Here is a 14,615-nt window from a genome sequence, read left to right as displayed (position 1 = left end):
CACGTAGGTCTCATCGTCCATCAGAATACATCCGTCGAACTTGGTCAGCACTTGGTCGTACAGCTTTCGAGCACGGATTCTGGCCACATTGTTCTGCTTCAGCGTCCGATTTGGCTGTTTGCTGGCTCGGAATGACCTTATTCCTTCCCGGAGACGAATTCGTCGCACCGTACTGTGAGCGGCCTGGAACTTATTGGCCAAATCGCGGTCTGAAAGATTGGGATTCCTCTTGACGGCCTTGATGACTTTCCCACGCAGTTTCCGGTCAACAGTTCCACTCCGACGCTTCGAATGCGGCTTCCGAGCCGTCGTCAATGTTTCCTTGTACTGCTTGATAACACGCCATACGGTATTTCTGGGCATTTTAAGCTGTTTAGCTAGCTTAGATGCCGACAACAATGGATTTTCAAGAAAACTGTGCACAATTTTATCTCTCCGTTCGGCTTCCATGGCGGTTGTTTACAAAATGCTATCGTTTGGTGTTATGACATAAATACATGGTGAAAGGTAATGAATTTCCCGACACGTGGGTGAAAAAAGTTTCCAAATCCGTCCACTAGGAGCGCCACAATGAGCAAAAGAATTTGTTATAAAATAACTGAAATGGAAATTTGAGAAACTCATATCACCGCTTCAAGTCCGACACGGCATCACTTTTCAATTTAAACAGCATTCTAATAATTTAGATGTAGAAAGTTTAAATATTAAATTGTATTTTTTTTCACAATTGGATTCAATATGTTATTGTCCCTACAAAGTCCATTGATTTTATATTTTTCAATCTCTCTAGTTTTTGATACGCCCTTAATAGAAATCAGTCGCAATTAAAATTGGTCGAATAGTCATGAAAATTTTAATTTTGGGTAGTTGTAACTTTATCTACCAAAATCGGAGAGAGTCTGGTCAAAATCGACTGTTTTTCATGGGTTGCTTCATATACGTTTTAGTCCAAGCAACATGAGATGGATCGATTATTTTGGCCGGCCTTGGCAAGCCGCTATTGATCGACTTCCACCAAACAGGTGTACGGTGAACATTGCTGGTCAATTGTGAAGCACATAATCGGGGTAAAACCGACACCCTAAGGATTTCCCCATATTTAGAGATCTCCCATATTTTTTTGACTACAAATCGTAACAAAACCTCTCTAAGACTCTATATTAACTATTCTACAGAATCTGATCATCATTTATCGAGTTGAACTTGAATTTTGATATAATACAAAAATTTGTGGTTTGAGGTAACATTATTGGAAGTGCGGGTAAAACCGACATCTTGAAAAAACGAATGAAAATTTGTTACAGTAACTTCAAAGTACTAAAGGTCTATCTATATACTACACTCTGTCCAACTTCTATATTATCAGGTGACTTCAGTTAGGGAAAAGTGCTCACGGAGAGAGAAAAGGAACAAATCGATGCATCTCACTAAGGAAATGTTGGTATCAGAGAAATTGCTCGTCAGATTGGACGATCTCATCAAGTAGTGCTCAATTATTTGACGAGAGAAGAGAGCTCCACGTTAATTGAAGCACTCTGACCGAGATAAGACCGAGGTGACATTGGATCGGAGTACGCACGAAAATTCGCTTGTACGATTACTTACTTATGAATCCTGCGCACCCCTAATGGTACAGACGGCCAACGTGAAAGATCTCCATCCTGGGCGGCTGCTCGCTTTAGCCCTGATCTGAGCTCAGGTCAGATTCGCGTCGATTTCCTCGATTTACTAGTTGAGGCTGAGTCGCCGAGAGCCCCTGGATCTGCCTCTGCTGCGATGTCCGGCCTTCCACTTGCGTTCTCGAAACTTAGTTGATATCGGCTTCTGGTGACACCGACGATGGAGTTCGACGTTCGATATCCAGTTGCGAGGCCATGAATTATGTACCGCAGGCATCACTTCGTCAACCTTCAGCTTCTGAGTGTTCTCCGCTGATACACACCACGCCTCGCTGGCGTAAAACAGCACGGATTTCACGTTCGAATTAAAGATTCGGATTTTGGCGCGAAAACTAATCTGTTTGGATTTCCACACATTCCGTAAACTCGCAAAAGCAGCCCTCGCCTTCTTGATCCGTGCACCTATGTCGATCTTGATACCACCACCCGACGCTATTTAGCTCCAAGACAATGAAAACTTTCTACGTTCTTCACTGCTTGCTCCGCTGCTGTGAAGATGGTGCGATTGTCCACGTTTACATCCAAGAATTTGGTCTTGTTGACGTTGTTTTTGAGACCTACCGCTGAGGAGCGTTCGACAAGGTCATTCAGCTTACTCTGCATATCGGTGCGCCGTTGTGCTAGTAGTGCAGCGTCGTCAGCCAGCTCGAGGTCGTTCAGATGCTCCATGGTAACTAAAGGGTGTGTCACATCAAATTGCATCACGGAAAAGACGCTGTAGAAATTTAATTTTTAGGAATTATATCCTCAGCTTTCGCTTATAATCAGATAAAAGTATATAGATCACGTCGGCCATGCTTCACTGTCAATTTTTCGTAAATTTGGAAAAATGTCGTCGAACGAAAAAGAGCGTCGTGAATTAATCCTGCGCACTCATTTCGAGAATCCGGAGTTGTCACATCGGGACATCGGTAAGCTGCTGGGAATCGTCCAATACACGGTCAGCAGAGTACTAAAACGATACTTCGAGAACCTAACCATCGACCGGAAGGTGAAGAACGGCAAAAATGGATGCTCCGTCAGTGAAAAAGATCACAAGCGCGTAGTTAAGCAGTTTAGACGTGATCCGAGAAGTTCGGTCCGGTCCGGTCCGGGATGTCGCCAATAAGCTGAATTTGTCAAGTTCATTCGTCCAGCGGACCAAGCAGCGGGAGGGCCTGCGTAAATACAAGGTTCAGAAGACTCCTAACCGCGACGAAAGGCGAAACATGGTGGGGAAGACGCGAGCCATCTTCCATCTTCTGGCCGGATCTCGCTTCGTGCCACTATTCAAAGGACGTGTTGGAGTGGTACGAAGCCAACGGGGTCACCTTCGTGCCAAAGGAAATGAACCCGCCCAACGCGCCGGAACTTCGCCCAATAGAGAAATATTGGGCGATTATGAAGCAGGCCCTCCGGAAGAACCCAAAAGTTGTCAAATCGGAGGCGGACTTCAAGAGAAAATGGATTTCTGTTAAAAAAAAACTACAACCTGACGTTGTACAGAACCTTATGGACGGGGTAAAGAGGAAGGTGCGAGCATACGGGCTTGGGCTCGAAGTATGAATAAAAAGAAAATGCCAAAAGTTGTTTAATAGTTTTTTATTTTACTGTCTAAAATTTTCAAAAGGATCGGTCTACTGGGCGAATTTCTACAGCGTTTTTTCCGTGATGCAATTTGATGTGACACACCCTTTAATTACTCCCACCATGATCTCGTCCATTACGATGAGGGACAGTAGCGGTGAAGTACAAATCCTTGCCTCACTCCGGCGACAATCCTGATCGGGTCGGATAAGGCTCCGTTATGCATAGGCTGACCAAACGTACCGTTTTTGGATCATTTTTTATTGTCACGTCTTTATCAATCTGTACCGTATTTGAGTAAAAGGAGAAAAAATCATATTTTGTTGTGCTACGCGATTTGTTCGAAAACCTGTGCCGCAAGCAATGGTTGATTTCTACCACAGATCGGATAGCGACTTTTGAAACATTAATCGGCTTTGTTGGAAGAAACAATGTTGCTAAAGTTGTTTTTATTTTTGATCAATTTATTAAAATTCTTCAACGTGAAGGGGAGAAGTATTTTCTACTAGCGAGGTGCAAACTGTTCTTAAAACTCTAGTTAATTCAGGTTAAACATAGTATGCTAAATTTATTAAAATTGTGATTTTTTTTATACTGCGTTGGAATATATTGAATAATGGAAAGCTAGTCTAGAAGAAACATAACAGAATATGGATTGTATTAAAGTTCATTCCTAAATGGTCAGATGTTCAAAGTAGCATTATTAAAAAAAAGTTCAAATAGATGAGCATATTTTGTTTGATAAGTGGACAATGATTGAATAAGTTAATTTATGCAATAATTTATAAGTAATTTATGAGATAAAAATATGTAACAGAGAATTCGTGTCAGTTGCATATCGGAAGGTGCAGATGTTTACAGAGATGGAAAATGAATTTTTAGAGTGTAAGAATTCGTGAAGCTAACCGATTAAAGAGCAATTCCATGCTAAATCATCCGGCCGTTGTCCCGATACTCTCCAATTTTTCTAGTGTTTGTACGTATGGTGGCAGGTACCAAAATCATTATTTTCATTATCAGATGACCAATTTTATTTACAACTGATTTTTTATAAGGCCATATAAGATCATTTCTAAAATCATAACTCGGAATCCACACGTCTGCTTAAAATATGATGTGTGGCAAAGTTGTTGGAAAATCAATGGATTATTTTGGAAAAATTACATGGTGACATGTTTTGAGTTATGTATTATTTTTAATTTCGAACTCAATTTTTGAACATTGCATTTTAAATGTTATATTTTTCAAAATAGTTAATTGGCTTCCCAACAATTTCGAGTACTGATTTTCTCGAAAAAAAGTTAATTATATTGGATACGCCCTTATGAAAATCAGTCGTAATTAAAATGGGCATTTAAAAATGAGAATGGCGATTTTGAAAAGTTGCAACAAGATTTAAAAAAATTAGAAGGTTGGTGCCCGAGGCTCGACCGCATTTTTAACGTAGGACTACAAAATTATTGCCGTCGAGGACAAGCGTTGCGGAGCAAACTTTCATCTTCAGTTTTCGACGAAGAACACAGCTTTCACCTCAGGAAAACACCTTCATTATATACGGCTTGGAATACGCCACCTTTAACCCGGAAACAATACACAGCATTCTCTGCGTTTTTCATTTCTCATGTGGTAATAACTTGTTCATTCTGAAGCTTCGGAAATTTCCTCCAACTTAGAGAAGTTAAAAGTGTTGCCAACCGTATTTTGAGCCTCTTTTTCTGCTAAAGGGATGCACGTTTAGCACGAAATATGTTTGGAGTGCAAATCACCATCAAAAGCACTTAGTAGACCCCTCTCGACGAAATTCCCAATGAAGCACTTGTACTTTGACGCCATCTTCAACGCGGAACCAATGCTCGAATTCATGGAAATTGAATGATCGATTGGAAAATGTTACCAATAAGTTCCCTGAGTTCACAAAAACTCTTTTTTGATAAAAAAAAAGTAGTAAAAATCAATTCGCTTTACAGTATGCCGGACATTACAAAAGCTTTTTCGAAGACAATGAAAACCAACTATAGGGACTCTTGGAATTCGTTGACCTGATCCATTATGATGCGGAGAACAGCAAGAAGCTGCAAGCATTGTCACCGCGGCCTAAACGGGAAATAGCAAGAACAGCTTCGAATACCTCAAAATCGCTTATGAAAACTTCCCGGGAGACAATTCATCAAGTTTTGGTAAAAAGTCCTTACATGAAGAAGGCTAAAAAAGGCAACTCTTCACATCGGAAGACGTCTGAGTTTGGCCAAAGCTCATATGAATTAACAGTAGTACATGGTATGTTATGGCAAAGAATGTTTCCAATAGAATACATTTTGCTATATACCATAACGAAAAGTTCTTCAAAGTAAGAAAGCATTTTTTTTTTAACTTTGCTAGGTTATCTTTAGCGACGAAATAAGTTCAATTTTGATGATCCTGATGGTGATCCCTTACGGGAGGACTTATATTGCCAGTCTCCTCCCTCCCAAAAATTTCCACGTGGCATATGGATGGCCCGTTATCATATTTCTGGGTGCTGAGAATCAATCAGCACATAACAAAATTATGTTCGACCATAACACCCACCCTTCTTCAACCATAAAAGATCATACAATACCACCCTCCTCCTCACTGGATGGTTGCTACACACTTTTTCTCCCGCTGGTAATAATATAGCATTCATTTTTGTTACAAGTTATCTCAGAAGTTCAATTTAATGAGTGCGCACTTTAGCCCCGTACGGTGCGCATTTTTGGCCCCACTGTGGAGCAATAGTTCGCATTTGTCATTTTGTATTTAGAAGGGGGTTTATCCAACTATAAACAAAATTCTAGAAATTCTTGTACTACGTTTCGAAGGTAATACAGGGCGGACTCGATTATATACAGTCTCGGATTTCTTTTCACTGTATATAATCAAATCCTGTACATAAAAGTAAAAAAAAAATATTTGTTTTTTTATGCATACATGTTTCGTTTATTGAAGAATTTAATTTTTGATTCATCCCCTTGAAATCAGAAAATACCATTCTCACATGAAAAAAGAAATTCACTAGAATCTTTCAGGAAGTGATAGACTATCATATTTGATGAAAATAATCCTTCTACGCATGTGTTCGAATTTCAACAATGACCGAGTTATAGAACATTTTTGTTTGTTTCGTACTCTGTTGCCTTAAACTGGCTCTACATTAAAAAGTACTCTACGCAAGACGATTCTGTTTCTTCTATTTGAAAGATTAGAAAGAAAATTAAGTACAAGATGTAGTAGAGGAACATCTAAATTAGTGGAATAAAATAACATTTTTGGAAGTAAACATTCAAAAGTTAATCATTTTTAATGTATTATTATTAATTTTACCCCTAAAACTCATACTAAACTTGATTGTTTCTATCAATCAAATTAAAGCTCTCTAACCGCTCTACAATTTGTTTTTGACGTGGGACTACGTCAAACCGGAGTATATTGGGGGGTAAAATGAAAACCTAAACGCAGAACATGCAGGAAAAATGAAAAATTCCACATGCTTATAACTCGAACATTTCTTACTGTATCGGAAAGATGTTTGCATCAATTGATAGGGAAGAATTCTACGCATCTATCGCAATTAATAAATTGTTATTTATCATTAGATAAACAATTGAATGACTGTAAAATGTTAAGCGTTATCTAAACGCCCTAACTACTTTGTTTTTATTGGCCCGATTTACAGTTTCCCCAACACAGCCATAACCAAGCAGCCTTGGGGTAATCGGCATCGGAAATCGGCAGTATTTACTGAAAGTGTGGGGATTTTTGTTCTCACCGAAATGTGTCCCCTAACACAGACTTCAAAACCAAACAGTGTTGGAGATATTGGCATTGCAAATTCATGCAAGTCGGGGGTATTTTTGTTCCGACTGAAATGTGTTTCCCTAACACAGATTTCAAATCCATGGAGGGTGGGGAAATTGGCATTGCAAATTCATGCAAGTCGGGAGCATTTTTGTTTCGACTAAAATGTGTTTCCCCAACACAGACTTCAGAAGGGACGAATGACCTTTGGGTTAAAGTCCCTTCAAAAACAAGAACAGAACAGAACAGACTTCAGAACCAAGGTGCCTGGGGGAATTGGCATTGCAAATTCATGCAAGTCGGGGTTATTTTTGTTCCGATTGAAATGTGTTTTCCTAACAAAGATTTCTAATCCATAGAGCGTGGGGAAATTAGCATTGCAAATACATGTAAGTCGGGGGTATTTTTGTTCCGACTGAAATGTGTTTCCCTAACACAGACTTTAAATCCAAGGAGCGTGGTAAAATTGGCATTGCAAATTCATGCAAGTCGGCATCATTTTTGTTTCGACTGAAATGTGTTTCCCCAACACAGAGTTCAGAACCAAGGTGTCTGGGGGAATTGGCATTGCAAATTCATGCAGGTCGGGGGTATTTTTGTTCCGACTGAAATGTGTTTTCCTAACACATACTTCAAAACCCAGGTGTCTGGGAAAATCGGTTCGCAAACTGCGAGTACTTTTGTACTCGCTTGCCTTTGTGCAGGCTAGAACATGTTTCCTGAACACGGTATAAGTTGAAGTTGTTGATTCATGCAAGCCGGGGGTACTTCTGCACCCACATGTTTTTTTTTTGCACTCCGAAAAGTTTTTTCCTAACACGGATTACAAAAACGAGTACGTACACAATTCTTTGGCTCGGTTATTCAAGATTGCATTGAAGGATATGCCTTCATATCTTCTACTCATTGAACTCACTGGATATACCTTTATATCTTCTACTCACTGAGTACCTGAAGTTCATCAAATCAAACAAATTCGATGTTCGAGAAGTACGTACACTTGAGAGATGCAAACTTCAGAGGGGAATGTAAAATGAAATAATCGTTTGATAATTCTTCCGTTCACATATTTTGTCCTAGTCATCGTACCAAACGAAAAAGGACTGTCATTAAATTTACTTGTTACGATGAACATAATCTATCACAATGCATGAATTGACCATACATGGCATTTATTCAATCTGTTTACTCACAAAGCAAATATATTGAATTCGGGAATTGTTTCATTCAATCAACAATTTAATCAATACAAACAAATGATTGCTAAGCTAACCTAGTCCCACGTCAACTTTGCGGTTATATCATAGATACAACCCACCCATTTTTGACATCCATATTCTATCTGTCTTAATTTCGCTGCAATATCAATATAAACAATTCCTGGTGAAAATTCAAGCAAAATCTTCAAAAATCACGACAACAGTTAAGTGCGTACCTTTACCCCGCACTACTCTATGTGGTCAGCATCGACAAAAATTCAGACGTAAACACCTTTGCGAAAACAATCAGCATAAAACTTCGCTAATCCAACATTATCTGTCTTTCTTCCTCCTCTTAAATAGATCGCGTGCCGCCACATCGGAGGATTCGGGTGCCCCGAGGAGCAACTACGATGAGGAAGCTTTCGAAGCCGACGTCAACTTTACCGACATCGATGCCGATTCGAGCTTGTACGGCTCGCAGTACTCGTTTTGCAACTGCAGCTACTGTGAGGAGGAAGCGGAACGGAACCATTTCGACAATGCCAAAGGGAGTCGATTTTCCTTCTGCGAAAGGTAAGTCAACGAAGCTTCATCGGGCGGGAGCGTAAGCTTTCGTAGCTTTCGTGTTACCGGTTTTGGTTTAGTTATTCGTACCAAATGCTCTGTGTGATAGTCGATATTGGCGATATCGGCTGAAGTTTTATGTTGGGGAGCTTTTTCAATGCTACCATCCAACATCGGGGAGGGTATGCAATGATTGTCCGAAAGATACGAAAGTTTGATGAATTTTATGGTAAAAGCTTTTTACGAATGAAGCTAAAAGTCGGTTGTGAATTGAGAAGTTTCATTTAGTTTCATGAATTACGTAAAGCATAAGATTTTTATATTTTTCTCTTTCAATTCGAATGACGCTTTAACACTAAAACAAACTGTTAATATAGAATGACCATTGGGAGGAGAATTTAAGCAACACTTCATTCGATTCACAGTTTTTCGAAGCAATCGAATTCTAATGAAGTATACAGTATATGAGCAAAACTCTTAAACATTTGTGAACGTTTATTCACTCAATCCATAATCGATACCGGGTTTAGGGAAATCCAACGAAAATGATTGTCCGAAAGTACATATTTGGACTGAGAACCGTATGATATTTTTTCCAAAATTATCATTTATGCTGTACACTACCACGAGAAATTTCACAGAATACATTTACATTCGTTATATTCAGTATTGTTTTAATAAATGGACGCTTCACTTGCGAAATCGATTAACTCTATTTTTTGAATATTATTAAATTTTAGTATCAAAGCACTTGATTAGCCCCTTACTGCATATATTCAAAACAATTTTTTTAATAATAAATATTAACACCACTGAATGACAAAATCTTTTTAGCCATTGAATAATAAATAATAATAAAACATATAATATTTCATCATTTTTCTCAACATCTTGTTTTATGGAGTTAATCGATTTGGCAATTGATGTTCCACCTCTTAGTTAGAAAACCACCTCTGGCACCAAATTAATTGATTGCATGCGAACATATCCGTCAGATTATATAGCGTCTCAATTCAGAACGCATTAGCGAAAAAAATACAAGCTGCCGATAGCAAGAGAACAGCTCAATTAACTCGCGCAATAAATGGGCTGTGTAGTCAACGTATTTGCAGCTGTCAACTCAACCTGGGGACTCTTCCACGTTTACCGTAATTCCATCCTACTCCTTTTGAGGCTACAACAGTTATCATACCGATGATGATAATCAACAAAACACTCGGGGTTGCACGGCTTGACATGGAATTCACTGTGCCCGTTGAACATGCCAAAAGTAGCGAATCACCGGGATGTGCTCCAGCACTCAGGTGCAACCGTGAACAGTGGCACATTTGGCCAGAGATACACCTCTCGATTGCATCCAAAACATCCGCCTGGCAAGATGAGAGTAATGATGTGCCCTCTGCTCAGCTGTGTTTTTAAGAGCCTTTTTATTGCGCAAAGGCTTCTCATTCCGACAGACTGCGCGTTGACGAGAATGAATCGATGCTGCAGGTTGCGACTTGATAGGAACGGTAATCAAGTAATCGTTCAGCAATTATCAAACATGATTCATATGAATGTTTGATGAAACGTTATTGAGACCATCATTAAGACCAAACCAATTGAATCAACGAGTGAGAAAAAAGGAGTTCGGCTCCTTTAAACCTATGTAACTGAGCCTGTAAAAATAAACGGTTTAAATAAAAAAAAAACAAGGGAGAAAATATTACTCAACTCATTTCATTCGAAAAGGACTTGGTTTGGTATTTTGACGTAGGACTACGTCTTTCATTTCTATACCGGGGTGTAAAATCAAAGTTTCGAAAACGAAAGCGTTACGCCGGAGACCGAGATTTTGAGCGTTAATAGCTCCTAAACAACTGAACGAAATGGTATGATAAACACTTCATTCGAAAGATAAAATATCTACGCGTTCTATACTTGTTACTTTTTGATCCAAAAACTTGTTTCAATAGTCTTAAAATTGCTTTCAAAACAGGCTATTGAAATCACCAATCGGTATACAAGCGAGCGGCGCTCGGAAATCCACTCAGTTCTAATTGAACAGCGATTGGAGCATGTTGTCGCTGTTGTGGTGAAGCTCTTCGTTTATCATGAAAGCGCGGATGAACGGTGTCACCAAGAGCCTGTTTGTGCACCCTAGGCCAGAAGGGAATCCATCAGGAGGAGAGTGATGCCACAAACGGTTCCCCGGGAAGCTACACACACATACACGCGCGGAATTCTTTCCGTTTGGATGCCATTCAGCATTGAGAAAGATCCGGAAAGATCTAATCATTTCTGGAAAATAATCTGCCAGTTCCTCTGGGAATTCAAAAATACATTCATGTGAAAGAGTTTATTTGAATGTTTTCTATCCATGTAACACTGTGACCAAATATGTTTCAATCAAGTGCTATTAACAGGTGGTTATCAAATTAGTATTAACCACTGGTGGGCTTCTAGTAGCGAGGAAAATGTGGAAATATCTAATCGTTACTGAAAATAATCTGCCAGTTCCTCTGGGAATTTAAAATTACATTCATGTGAAAGAGTTTATTTGAATGTTTTCTATCCATGTAACACTGTGGCCAAATACACGAGCTCAGAGAGTTCATTCCCCTCTAGTTTGCCTTCCAAATTGCCATCGTAAACCACACCTTCTCTCGATTCAATCACACACAAAAAGCATACTTAAGCGATATTCTGGTGGTGAGACACATTCATTTTTCGTGAGGACATCGACAAGACAACATCGTTGCCTAACGTGCTGGAGGAGGTGGACGGCGAAGGATCGACACATACACGCGCAGAATTCTTGCCGTTTGGATGCCATTCAGCATCGAGAAAGTTCCGGAAAGATCTAATCATTGCTGGAAAATGATCTGCCAGTTCCTCTGGGAATTTAAAAATACATTCATGTGAAAGAGTTTATTTGAATGTTTTCTATCCATGTAACACTGTGACCAAATATTTTTCAATCAAGTACTATTAACAGGTGATTATCGAGTTAGTATTAACCACTGGTGGGCTTCCAGTATCGAGGAAAATGTGGAAATATCTAATCGTTACTGAAAATAATCTGCCAGTTCCTCTGGGAATTTAAAAATACATTAATGTGAAAGAGTTTATTTGAATGTTTTCTATCCATGTAACACTGTGACCAAATATGTTTCAATCAAGTGCTATTAAGGCAAGGCGCAAATTGAGACGCATATAGCGCGAGTAACTTGGCGCGATATAGCGCCTGTTTTTGTGGCTAATAAAAACAGATAGAAGGGCGCAAATTGGCCAGATGACGCGAGATGGTGGAGCGCTCGTGAGACACGACTCGCGCGACGCTGTGGCTGAACCACAGTTGCTCGTGCTGGTCATGCCGGTTGTGGTAGTTGTGTTGGTAAACAATCATATAGCGCCGTGGGTTTAACACTGTATGGCTGTACTGGTCGGGTGATTGTGTTAGTAAATAAATATATCGCGCAACTCTGTGTTAATCAGTCATTGAATGCGAGTGGCATGTTATTTACAACAAACTGCGACTCAATATGCGCTCCACCACGCTACGTTTGTGGCACGTATGAGTCGTGTTGGTAGTCTCGCGTTCGCTTACGAGCGCTATACGCTTCTCAATTTGTGCCTAGCCTAACAGATGGTTATCGAGTTAGCATTAACCACTGGTGGGCTTCCAGTATCGAGGAAAATGTGGAAATATCTAATCGTTACTGAAAATAATCTGCTAGTTCCTCTTGGAATTTAAAAATACATTCATGTGAAAGAGTTTATTTGAATGTTTTCTATCCATGTAACACTGTGACCAAATATGTTTCAATCAAGTGCTATTAACAGATGGTTATTGAATTAGCATTATCCACTGGTGGGCTTCCAGTATCGAGGAAAATGTGGAAATATCTGATCGTTACTGAAAATAATCTGCCAGTTCCTCTGGGAATTTAAAAATACATTCATGTGAAAGAGTTTATTTTAATGTTTTCTATCCATGTGACCAAATACATTTGGTTTTGTGATTTTTCAATCAATCGCAATTAACAGGATAGCTTCTGAAGATTATTCTTCCCAATCAGTAGGATATTTCCGTATCCAATATTGTATGCGCCCGCAATCGATTATTGCTCAGTCGCCGAAAGTTACGAGCTCAGAGAGTTCATTCCCCTCTAGTTTGCCATCCAAATTGCCATCGTAAACCACACCTTCTCTCGATTCAATCACACACAAAAAGCATACTTAAGCGATATTCTGGTGGTGAGACACATTAATTTTTCGTGAGGACATCGACAAGACAGCATCGTTGCCTAACGTGCTGGAGGAGGTGGACGGCGAAGGATCGACACATACAAGCGCAGAATTCTTGCCGTTTGGATGCCATTCAGCATCGAGAAAGTTCCGGAAAGATCTAATCATTGCTGGAAAATAATCTGCCAGTTCCTCTGGGAATTCAAAAATACATTCATGTGAAAGAGTTTATTTGAATGTTTTCTATCCATGTAACACTGTGACCAAATATTTTTCAATCAAGTACTATTAACAGGTGGTTATCGAGTTAGTATTAACCACTGGTGGGCTTCCAGTATCGAGGAAAATGTGGAAATATCTTATCGTTGCTGGAAAATAATCTGCCAGTTCCCCTTGGAATTGAAAATTACATTCAAGCGAAAGAGTTTATTTTAATGTTTTTTATCCTTAAAATATCCATATAATACATTTGGGTTTGTGATTTGTCAATAAAGTACAGTTAGTAGGTTAGCTTCTGAAGATTATTCTTCAGAACAAGGTTTTTCGTATCCTATATTGGATGCATAAAACCTTGTGCCTCCAACGTAACGCTCTCGTTTTCGAAGTCCCCCAAATATTCATTTATTCATTCATTCAGAATGGATTTAGATTCAACTTCAAACAAATGATCTCTAAATCAACGATAGTCCTACGTCACCCTTGCGGTTATACCATACATATAACCCACTTCCTGTTTTTTGGTTTTGAAAATGGCAGAGCTATGGGTTGCAATTAATTTCAGAAGTATGTTGACAATGAAGTAATAATTCGGGTGATATTTATAGATTTCAAAAAATAATTGCTCGCTGCGAGATCTGGATAGAACTAACTTCATTTCATTTCATTCCACGGTTGAAGAGAATTGATTGTTCTAACTCAATTTTGATATAATCGATCATGTTGATCCTCAGAATTCACTTTAGAATGGAATATGTACTATGAGAATAGAAATATGTTCTTGAAGTTTCTGGCGATGATTGACATAATAATAACTTGTAGCTTCCGTACTGTATGCTTTCATTGCATTAGACTTGAATAACGAGACATAACAAGACTTCAAAATGAAAAATGCTAATGTAAACGATAAAAATTCTACTACAGGTTTATCTTTTTAATTACTTTCTGTTTCATGCTTGCTTTCTTCCACAATGCTGCTGGGCATGTGAATTTTGACTGATTGTTTCTCGTAGGGGAGTGGAGTTTTGCACATATGAGACATGCTAATCCAATGCTTGAGGACGTGCGATAGTTGTCGTTTTTTGTTGTCCGCCAACAGTCGCATCTGAAACAACATAGTTCAGTAGATCTGAAAACTGAAACAATATGGCTTAATCCGTACGGTGACTGTTATGACCCAGAGATGAAATTTATCTCACATCTCGTGGGCGGAGGCAATTAACCAGAGATGTCAAGTCTCGTAAAATTATTTTCACTTTTTTTTAATAGGTGCATGAGATGTTGTGTTTTTAATGTGGCATGGTTCAGACGCCGTTATGCATTTTGTCATAACACTTCATTT

General features: G+C 39.1%; 1 protein-coding gene across 1 annotated transcript in view; it reads left to right on the top strand.

Annotated features, from left to right (window-relative positions):
- The window catches only part of LOC129770880 (uncharacterized), a 273,533-nt gene that overhangs the window by 60,896 nt on the left and 198,022 nt on the right, over positions 1 to 14,615 (top strand). The window contains exon 3 of the mRNA XM_055774036.1: positions 8,624 to 8,836. Coding sequence (XP_055630011.1) covers positions 8,624 to 8,836 — 213 coding nt within the window. The remainder of the gene's footprint in view (positions 1 to 8,623; positions 8,837 to 14,615) is intronic.

The sequence above is a fragment of the Toxorhynchites rutilus genome, chromosome 2, assembly GCF_029784135.1.
Source record: "Toxorhynchites rutilus septentrionalis strain SRP chromosome 2, ASM2978413v1, whole genome shotgun sequence".
In the NCBI taxonomy this organism is placed as follows: domain Eukaryota; kingdom Metazoa; phylum Arthropoda; class Insecta; order Diptera; family Culicidae; genus Toxorhynchites; species Toxorhynchites rutilus.
Note: the sequence above shows the minus strand (reverse complement) of the source record. Positions and strands in the feature narration are given on the sequence as shown.